Source organism: Lepidochelys kempii, chromosome 1 (assembly GCF_965140265.1).
Source record: "Lepidochelys kempii isolate rLepKem1 chromosome 1, rLepKem1.hap2, whole genome shotgun sequence".
Classification (NCBI taxonomy): domain Eukaryota; kingdom Metazoa; phylum Chordata; order Testudines; family Cheloniidae; genus Lepidochelys; species Lepidochelys kempii.
Window position 1 is genome coordinate 209,587,160 of NC_133256.1, and position 10,158 is coordinate 209,597,317.

At 48.1% G+C, this 10,158-nt stretch overlaps 1 protein-coding gene across 1 annotated transcript; it reads left to right on the top strand.

The window, feature by feature from the left end:
- The first annotated feature begins 250 nt into the window (after window positions 1-250).
- On the top strand, window positions 251-8,171 carry PTMS (parathymosin). The gene is made up of 5 exons (XM_073311586.1): window positions 251-537; window positions 6,045-6,116; window positions 6,987-7,062; window positions 7,221-7,288; window positions 7,989-8,171. The coding sequence occupies exons 1-5, from the start codon at window positions 490-492 to the stop codon at window positions 8,037-8,039; spliced, it is 315 nt and encodes a 104-aa protein (XP_073167687.1). The 5' UTR covers window positions 251-489; the 3' UTR covers window positions 8,040-8,171.
- The last annotated feature ends 1,987 nt before the right edge of the window (window positions 8,172-10,158 follow it).

Consider the following 10,158-nt stretch of genomic DNA (forward strand, 5'->3'; position numbering starts at 1 on the left):
GAAGGCGTGGGGAAACCGAGGCAGAGATTTGCCCAAGGTCACACAACAGGTGGGTGCTGGAGCCTGGAACTGAACCCAGGGCTCCTAGCACCCCTTCCGCTTACCATGCTGCTTCCCCTAATTGTTAGTGATCGTTTGGCAAATGTGAGTACACATTGTTCCAGGGTTCTTTCCACCAACCTGGCTTTCTCTACATCGTGCCTCCCTCTTTTCTCCCTCCCAGTCCGACTCCCCTCCCTTCCCCAGGTCCCTCCTTCCGTCGTCACCGAGTGGTGTATAAATCCCCTTCTCTGGCATATCCCCCAGCACGGCGGGACGGGAGACCCTGGCACTTCGGTCCCCGGGGCACAAGCTGCAGCCACTGGCCTTTGGGTTGTTCGGACTTTGAACTCCTCGGCTCCGCTGCCCAATCCCCACTAGCTCGTTTCCGTAGGGGGCTCCCGGGCATTTCTTGGTGGGTGATTCCTCTGCTCCCGCTGCTGCACCAGGATGTCGGAGAAACGCGCGGAGGAGGCGACTGCAGAAGTGGGTGCCACGGTGAGCATCCAGCCTGACCCTCCGCCAGCTTGTTTGCCCCCTCCCCCCGGTCCTCCTCGCCCCCTCAGTCTGTCAGTTCGGGGATGGCTGTAAAGTGCTCGGAGATCTTCGCACGACAGCGGCGGCGCGGGGAAAGCAGGGGCAGGGCAGTGTTGTCGACTCCCTTTCCCCACCCCTTTCCATTGCTCTTGTCTCCTCTCAGGGGCTCTTTCCTCGCCCCTGGCGTTTCTCCTGTCCTTTGCTCTGAATTAGCATTTGCGTGGAGCGGTGGGTCCCCGAGTGCTCAGTGCAACGCGCACGTGAGAGAGACAGAAGTGTTTGTGCGATCACAAAGCTCGCTCTCTTTCCCCGTCTTGGCTTGCTTTATCTCGCCCTCGCCTTGCCTGCGCTCCAATCTCCCTTCACTTCGCTGCTCACCTCCCTGGCCATTAACCCTGCACGAAGCGCGGGCTGGTCCCTGATTGTTTTCTTTAAAAGTCTGTTGATGTTTTTGCTGCCCCTGGATCCGGTGCCGACCTGGTCAAGTGATCTGTGGCTGTGCCAGTCTGGCTGGCTGGTCGGGGTCCCCGGGGTCATAGCTGCGGAAGGGGGGAAAGATCCGATGTATCCAACCAGCAAGGGTGGGTGGTGGTTAGGGGCTTTGTTAGATTAACAAAGGAAAAGTAATAAAACAGGAGGGAGTGGGGCACCTTAGTGCCTGTGCCTGGTGAGATTGCTCGGTGCAGGAGTGGGTGCGAGTTATGCTAGCGCATAGATTGGGTATCTCTGAACGTTTATTTTTCGTCTCTTGAGTGCTGTGGTACTGAGCATTGTGTGCTGTGAATGATGTTTGCCTGAGTTGTGTTTCTGTGCTGTGAGCATTGGATATGCTGTGAGTGCTGTGGAAAGGAGCTCTTTGTACTGCAGCTGCTGTGGGTTGGACTGTTGTGAGGGTTGGTTGTGTGATGAGGATTTGAATTTTTGCATTATGTGGGGCACAGAGGTCGGGCGGGGGGGCGTCACAAGCTATTCATCCAAAAATGTGGGCGTGTATGTCCCGTCCCCCCAGTACTATATGCAGTGCCATAGTGGATCTCTTTTAAAGGCTGCAGGGGCTGAAGCTGCTGCTTTAGAAATGTTTTTGCTCTTTTGGCTAGCTAAAGGTTAGTAGAGTTAGGCAAGAAAACGAATGAGGAAAAGAGAGAGAAAGAAGGAGGGAGGGTGAAGAGTGAGGAAGAGAGTGTAGGGAACAGATGGCATCACTATGACTTATTAGTCCTTGCGCAAATATAAGCTCTCATTATCAGTTTGGACAAAGACAAGTCCGAGGTGGTAAAAGAATAAAATGCCCCTGAACTAGCCTTTCCACTGCTGTGTTGTAGGGACTGGGGAGCACATTCAGCTGCCTGTGCTCATTGCAAACCTAGACAGAAAGTCATCTGCTAAAACGGGGTTTGTGGGGGTAAATAGGAAAGACCCTAACATGTGCCTTATGGCACTGGAACTTGCCCAATGTTTTTTTAGTAGCCGAGCAAACTAAATACTGCGTTCTTCCGACTGCCTCCCAAATTCCCAGGGGCAGCTGGGGGCATTGAGGTAAAGGTTAATACTACCCAGTCTTCTCTCCTGTGGCTTCTTTTCATTATATAGAATAAGAACGTGGAAAATATATTTTAAAAGGTAGAAATCAGAGCTGGGAAAACCCACATCACCTCCTGCACTAGGTAGGGAGGGAAGGATTTTCCCCCTCGCTCCATTCCCAGGGTGCTTAGGCTTCAATTCAGCAGGGTATTTAGGCATGTGAATAGTTCTACTCAGAGTTGTAGTTCCTAGTGTCCTGAGTGATGGGGTTCTAGACCACTCCTTTGGGGAGATGGCTCCCCAGGTTCCTAGATCCCAAAGTGTTGAAGGATGGTCACTGAACTCCTTTTCCATGGCTCAGTTTCAGTCCTTTTCCAACAGTTTCCCCGTACCCTAAACAATCCCCCTCCGGGGTTCACACCCTTCAGACACTAGCAGAGGATTTTGTCAGTCTCCCATTAGTCATAGCCGGAAGTCAGGTCTTTAAATCTCAACCCCTTCTGACTAGAGTTTAGAAACCACTGCACAGTGCTGAGGGGTCTGTGAGTCTGGGGAATTGTTTTACTAACTGAAGGGCCTAGAATCCCATTGCTCAAGACACTGGGAACGAGGAGACCAGGATATGGTTTTGAGGGAGTGATCCAGCTCTTGGTTCAGGGAGGGTGACTGAAGCTCTTCTGCCAGCATAGCGCTATCTACACTGGGGCTTATGTTGGTGTAACTTATGTCACTCGGGGGGTGGTTTATTCACACCCCCAGGTGATATAGATTATGCCGACATAAGATGTAGTGTAGACATAGCCTGAGAGAGCTTTTCCTGTCTCTGATCATGGGGAGAAGGGACACTCTCCACGCCCCCTCCGAATCCTATATTAAGTAGGATTACTAGAGTCCCAGCCTCTCCTGTGAGAAGGAGACTTCTGCAAATTTGTAACTGAAGTGAGATTTTGTTCCTAGGGTTGGAGGTGGGGAGGAGGATAGTTATTCTGACAATGGGAGGGGTAGCTCAGTGGTTTGAGCATTGGCCTGCTAAACCCAGGCTTGTGAGTTCAGTCCTTGAGGGGGCCATTTAGGGATCTGAGGCAAAAAAAAATTGGGGATTAGTCCCCCTTTGAGCAGGGGGTTGGACTAGATGACCTCCTGAGGTCCCTTCCAACGCCTGATATTCTATGATTATATGACTGGTGTCTAGAAGCTTCACAGTAACAAGCCTTTTTAGCCAGGCTCATAGCTCAGTGCTTTGAGCATTGGCCTGCTAAGCCCAGGGTTGTGAGTTCAATCCTTGAGGGGGCCATTTAGGGTTCTGGGCCAAAATTGGGGATTGGTCCTGCTTTGAACAGGGGTTGGACTAGATGACCTCCTTAGGTCCCTTCCAGCTCTGATATTCTATAAATCCCAACTTCTAGGGGGGGAGGGATAGCTCAGTGGTTTGAGCATTGGCCTGCTAAACCCAGGGCTGTGAGTTCAATCCTTGAGGGTGCCATTTAGGGATCTGGGGCAAAAATTGGGGATTGGTCCTGCTTTGAGCAGGGGGTTGGACTAGATGACCTCCTGGGGTCCCTTCCAACCCTGATATTCTATGATTCTATGATATACACTGGGATGACATAGGAACTGTCAAGTGTTAGAGGGGTAGCCATGTTAGTCTGTATCCACAAAAACAACAAGGAGTCCGGTGGCACCTTAAAGACTAACAGATTTATTTGGGCATAAGCTTTTGTGGTTAAAAAAAACCCCTTCTTCAGATGCATGGAGTGAAAATTACAGATACAGGCATAAATATATATTGGCACATGAAGAGAAGGGAGTTACCTTACAAGAGGAGAACCAATGTTGAAGGCCAATTTAGTCAGGGTGGATGTGGTCCACTCCCAATAATTGATGAGGAGGTGTCAATACCAAGAGAGGGAGAATTGCTTTTGTAGTGAGCCAGCCACTCCCAGTCCCTATTCAAGCCCAAATTGATGGTGTTAAAGTTTGCAAATGAATTGTAGCTCTGCAGTTTCTCTTTGAAGTCTGTTTTTGAAGTTTTTTTGTTGAAGAAGGCTACTTTTAAATCTGTTATTGAGTGTCCAGGGAGAAAGAAGTGTTCTCTTACTGGCTTTTGTATGTTACCATTCCTAATGTCTGATCTGTGTCCATTTATCCTTTTACATAGAGACTATCTGGTTTGGCCAGTGTACATGGCAGAGGGGCATTGCTGGCACATGATGGCATATATCACATTAGTAGATGTGCAGGTGAAGGAGCCTCTGATGGTGTGGTTGGGTCCTATGATGGTGTCGCTAGAGTAGATATGGGGACAGAGAAGGCAACAGGATTTGTTACAGGAATTGGTTCCTGGGTTAGTGTTTTTGTGGTGTGGTGTATAGTTGCTGATGAGTATGTGCTTCAGGTTGGGGGGCTGTCGGTAAGCGAGGATTGGCCTGCCTCCAAGGCCTGTGAGAGTGGGGGATTGTTTTCCAGGACAGGTTGTAGATCGTTGATGATGCGCTGGAGAGGTTTTAGCTGGGGGCTGTATGTGATGGCCAGTGGTGTTCTATTTTCCTTGTTGGGCCTGTCTTGTAGTAGGTGACTTCTGGGTACCCATCTTGCTCTGTCAATCTGTTTCCTCACTTCCCCAGGTGGGTACTGTAGTTTTAAGAATGCTTGATAGAGATCTTGTAGGTGTTTTGTCTCTGTCGGAGGGATTGGAGCAAATGCGGTTGTATCTTAGGGCTTGGCTGTAGACACTGTGTAATGTGATGTGTCCTGGATGGAAGCTGGAGGCATGTAGGTAAGTATAGCGGTCAGTAGGTTTCCAGTATAGGGTGGTGGTTATGTGACAGTCACTTATTTGCACTGTAGTGTCCAGGAAGTGGATTTCTTGTGTGGACTGGTCCAGCCTGAGGTTGCTGGTGGGGTGGAAATTGTTGACATACAGGTGGAATTCTTCAAGGGCCTCCTTCCCATGGGTCCATATTGTGAAGATGTCATCAATGTAGCATAAGTAGAGGAGGAGTGCTAGGGGCCGAGAGCTGAGGAAGCATTGTTCTAAGTCAGCCATAAAAGTGTTGGCATGCTGTGGGGCCATGGCAGTGCCACTGACTTGAAGGTATAAGTCGTCCCCAAATCTGAAATGGTTATGGGTGAAGACAAGTCACAAAGTTCAGCCACCAGGTGTGCCGTGGCCTCATCAGGGATACTGTTCCTGACAGCTTATAGTCCATCCGTGTGTGGAATATTGGTGTAAAGAGCTTCTATATCCATGGTGGCCAGGATGGTGTTTTCAGGAAGATCACCAATGCGTTGTAGTTTCCTCAGGAAGTCGGTGGTGTCTCGAATATAGCTAGGAGTGCTGGTAGCATAGGGTCTGAGGAGAGAGTCCAAATAGCCAGATAATCCTGCTGTAAGAATTGTCGTACTAGATCTGACCCAGGGTTCAGCTAATCCCATATCCTGTCTCTGACGGTGGCCTGCACCAGATGCCTCAGAGGAAGACTCAGGAATCCCCCTAGTGGATAATTATACAATAAACTGCACACAGGAGAAGTTTCGTTCTAACCAATCTCAGTTAGTGGTTGTTTTACGCCTCGAGCACAAGGGTTTATATCCCTTACTTAAAAAAATGTTCCTCCTGTCTGTTGTAACTCTGGATTTTTTCATTTTCCACATAAATATGTAATCCCATTTTGAAATATGCTAAGCTCTTGGCCTCTATTATATCATGTGGCAATGAGTTCTACATGCCAGTTGTGTGTTATGTGAAAAATGTTTCCATTGACAATGTTTAATTTGACTACATTTCCATTTAATTGAATGTCCCTTTGTGTAATTACCTTTTCTATCCCACTCATCATTTTATCATGTCCTCTTTTATCCCTCTTCACTTCAAATTTAAACAACCCCGGTTTTGTCATTCTCTCTGATGCTAAATCTCAGAATTATTTTTCTCATCCCATATCTAGGAATTGAAAGAAAAGAAGGAAAAACTGGAGGAGAAGACTGTCTGCAAAGAAAAGAAGAAGGAGATAATAGAGGTGAGGCCAAATATATTCACCCCTCAGAACATACGTTTGGAGGGGATTTTTGGCAGTGAGAGAAGCAATTGGCCTGAGGAGTGCAAATTGGGACAGGGGAATGGAATCTGGGAGGTGAGACGGATGAGGAGTGCAGCCCAGTGGAGCTTATCAGGGAGGCAGGTGGCAGAATGTGAGTTAGGGGAGTGGGATGGGGTGAGAGGGATGGGGATGGGAAGCACAAGTCAGAGGGGAGTGGGCCACCTGGGAGGCAGACAGCATGGGGAGTATGGGCCAAGGAGCAATGAGAAGGTAGCTGGAAATTAAAATTGTAGACCAGAGGAGGTAGGATTGGGATGCATGGTCCGTGGTGAGAGGTGGTGGATCACGGAGGCGTGTGGCATAGGGTAAAGTGATAGGCATGGGCTGGGTGGGAATACTGAGGAGGTGGGTAGCGTGGGGTGGGGGGGGGATTGAAGAGGTGGATGCCTGGGGATGTGCCAAGTCCCGTGAGGAAGGGATGGGATTAGGGTGGCAGGTGATGTGAGGGAGGCACAGACTAGGGAGGTTTGGGGAGGGCTTCAGGCACTAGGGGAGGCAAACATCATGAAGAGCACAGCCTAGAAGGTGATGTAGGTGATATGGGGAGCAGAGTCCCAAGGAGAATCTGGGAGGGTTTCTTGTGGAAGAGGAGGCAGGTAGCATGGGACTGCAGGCTAGGGGAGTGGGTGGAGTGTGGGTTGTGGGGAGGTGGGTTGTGTGGGGAGACAAAGTTGGGAGGGTAGGTGGCTTTGGCTGCACAGGCTGGCTGGGATGGGGGCAGCAGGAGTGATGCGTGGCCTGGAAAGAGTAGGCCAAAGCTGATTTCTTCTGTGGCTTTGTTTTACTCAGGATGAGGAAAATGGTGCAGAGGAGGAAGAGAATCCTGAGGATGTGGATGAAGAAGAGGCAGGAGAAGAGGATGACGGTGGGAGCTGCTAATATGAGTGTGGGGAGAGGGGTTGGGGTAGCCAGGGTTGCATTGCCACAGAGACTGAATCTCCCCTCTGGGCATCCCCAGCAGGGGCAGGTTTCCTTGAGCATTGCCGGTATTAACGTGTGACTTGCTGTTTTGCTTGTGTTTAGATGGAGATGAGAATGGGCAGGAGCAGGATGGACATGCAGCAAAACGATCTGCAGAGGAAGAAGAGGAGGTGGGTGATGGCACTGGGAGCAGCGGGGCAAGAGGGGGCTGTCCTGCCTGTCTGGGAGTTGGTGAAATCCATGTGGATTCTATCAGTGAGCAGTCACATCACCACCGTGGATCTTGTGTGACTATAGGATACATACATTTCATGTAGTGAAGGATAAGGAATCCCAGTGGATGCTGTGTACAATTGATCCAGATCCTCCACCTTCCTTATTACATGTAGGGTGCTTGAGATCGTGTGGGACCCTGGATCTCACATACATCACTTATTTCTGTGGCTTATGTGGGAAACTGGATCCAATGTGAAATTGAGATTTTTAATTAGGTCACGGGGATCCAGTTTTGAGGGTGGATTCTAGGGGTCTGACTAAGACAGGGTGGATCCATGTGGAGTTTATGTGCTGGAAATAATAGTGTGGATAACATGTGGATTGATCTGTCCAGGGTTCTTATCCCATGCCTATCACTGGCGTATCTGAGCGCCAGTCACCTGTAGGGTCTGTACAGAAGAGGGGACTCCTGGGGGGGACAAACAAACAGAATTTGGAGTGTGGGAAGCCATGCAGCAATGTGAATCACAGGCAGAGAGTGTGCTTCAATGTGTAGGATCACATATTGGGCTGAATCCTATGAAACATTTTGGGGGGTGGGGGAGTTATGACTGTGCTAATCACACTCTCTCCCCTCTCCCTAATCCTGTATAGGATGAAGTTGATCCAAAGAGACAGAAGACAGAAAATGGGTCTTCGGCTTGAGTTCTCTCATCCCATCCTTTCTTGCTCCATTTGTGTCTCCTGCCTCCATCCCAGCCTGTGCTTGCACTGTCATTTAGCCTCTGGCTTCACACAATCTCAGATGAGGAAGGATTAGAAATGCTCTCAGACAGGGAAGAGGGCATGGGACTAAGAGTTTCCCTTCCACCCCAAGTTCTAGCCTTCCTATGATGCTCCCAAATCTGAGGTTGCCCACTCGCCCAGCACATCTCCACTGCTAATTACTATTCCTGCACCCCACTCCCAAATAATCCCAATAGTCCTCAAAATGATGACCCCTCCTTTTCCCAACAAGCAACCTGACATATTCCAAATTCCAGACTCATCCCACAACAAGCGCCTCTAATCCCTTTTCACTTGCCACCTCTCTCCACTAATTTGATCAAGATTCTCACCCCTCTGCTTCTGAGATCTGCCCTCCAACATCCTCCTTGGGATAGAGAAGGTTGAGGACAGGGATCTCATGATACCTATCCTAAGTCTTCCCTTAACTGCCTTCTATCTGATCCCTCTGAGAGAAAGAAAAGGAATGTTACATGCAAATAACTTTTTTTTTATTAAAGCGCACACACAGGCAGAAATTTAGCTTAATATTAAAAAAAAAAGGTTTACACAACAGGTAAGCTGGCCCCATGATTTTTTTTCCAGAAGATAAAGGTTGTTTTTATGTATAAATTAATGTGTGTTGCAGTTTCTCATTTTGGGGCTTTTTAAAAAAAAAAAAAAAAAAAAAAAAGAAGAAGAAGAAGAAAAAGAGAAATAATTAGGGACCAAATTTTGATTTCCATTCCCCTTCCAGATTACCTTGTTGCTGTTTTTGTAAATTAAAGCCAATCCAGTTACGGCATTTTCTATGGCACAAACCGTCATAAGGGTGATAGATATAAATATATATATTGTTTTCAAGTAGCACTGTAAATAAACTCATTTAAAAAGATGTTGAAGTGTGCATTTGTCAGGTGGTGCCTATGGATCCCAATTCAAATTCTGAACCAACTAACAGGTTAGTTTGTTAAAGAAAAATAGCACCTGGGTTAACTTGAGCAGCAGTTGCTGCAGGGAGCAGCCAAGGGTGGTGCCCCCTGGCATTGACCGGGAGACTCTTGAAAAGCCGTCTGTTGTGCCTACTTCTTCCTCCCTTGCACTGCTTCACTGGCATGCCAGGAATCACAGAAAATGCAACAGGCCTATTTTACGGGTGACGTTCTGAAAGCACAGGTCTCTGCCCCAGAAGCAGCAATGCCCAGTGTGCCCAGGTTTAGAACAATGCCCAGAAAGACCAGGATTCTATGCTGAGGCTGCTGGATTCAGGTTCTGTGGTATTTTATAGCTTTCATACTGACCAAGGCACCCTGTGCAAAGTCATCACTGATCCCTGGATTGAGCAATCATAGAATCTCAGGGTTGGAAGGGACCTCAGGAGGTCATCTAGTCCAACCCCCTGCTCAAAGCAGGACCGATCCCCAGTCATACATATAAGGGTGCACAGGAGTGCTGGAAAGAGATTGGTCTTTAGTTCCTGGCTCAGACACATGACCTGAGTACAGCGTTGGTTAAAATTGTACATATTTCTGATTTTTTATAATTTTCGTTTAGATTTTGATTTACAATGGAAAAAATAGTGGAACACTTCTTGACAAAGCTTCATGAGAACCTTTTCCTGTTTTTGATCAGTTGTTTGTAACCGCTGTCCATGTAGGCCAATAACCCTGCCAAGTGGTAGAGACCAGGAGCCACAGACTCAAGTGGTTACCTTTACATCTTTCCTTTTTGTTTTATTTTTAAAATCAGATGGAAAAAAAGCTGTATACCAACCAAAACACAACAGCCGCAGAGTAATATTAACCCATCTGAACCTCATTGGCTTTCCGCTCACTCAGCCACTTTTGTTCTCAGAACAGTTCCTTCTGCAACTGGCTGTTCAACTGCAGAGATGGATCTGCCACCTGGAGCCTGTGTGTTTCCTGTTCCTGGTGTTTTCATTGTCATTTACTTAATTTTCTCAGCACAAGAACACTCAGTAGCATTCTGGGTGTCCTCTAAATACAGAGTGCCAATGGAAACTTCTTGGTTTTGTCTAGATGTCTTCTGTTCCTCCTGT

Bases quoted from the DNA above. Each gene is read 5' to 3' on its own strand.
- PTMS (XM_073311586.1), top strand. From the start codon at position 490: ATGTCGGAGAAACGCGCGGAGGAGGCGACTGCAGAAGTGGGTGCCACG. The intron at 6,117-6,986 runs GTGAGGCCAAAT...TGTTTTACTCAG, and splicing joins AGAAGAAGGAGATAATAGAG to GATGAGGAAAATGGTGCAGA. The intron at 7,289-7,988 runs GTGGGTGATGGC...AATCCTGTATAG, and splicing joins CTGCAGAGGAAGAAGAGGAG to GATGAAGTTGATCCAAAGAG.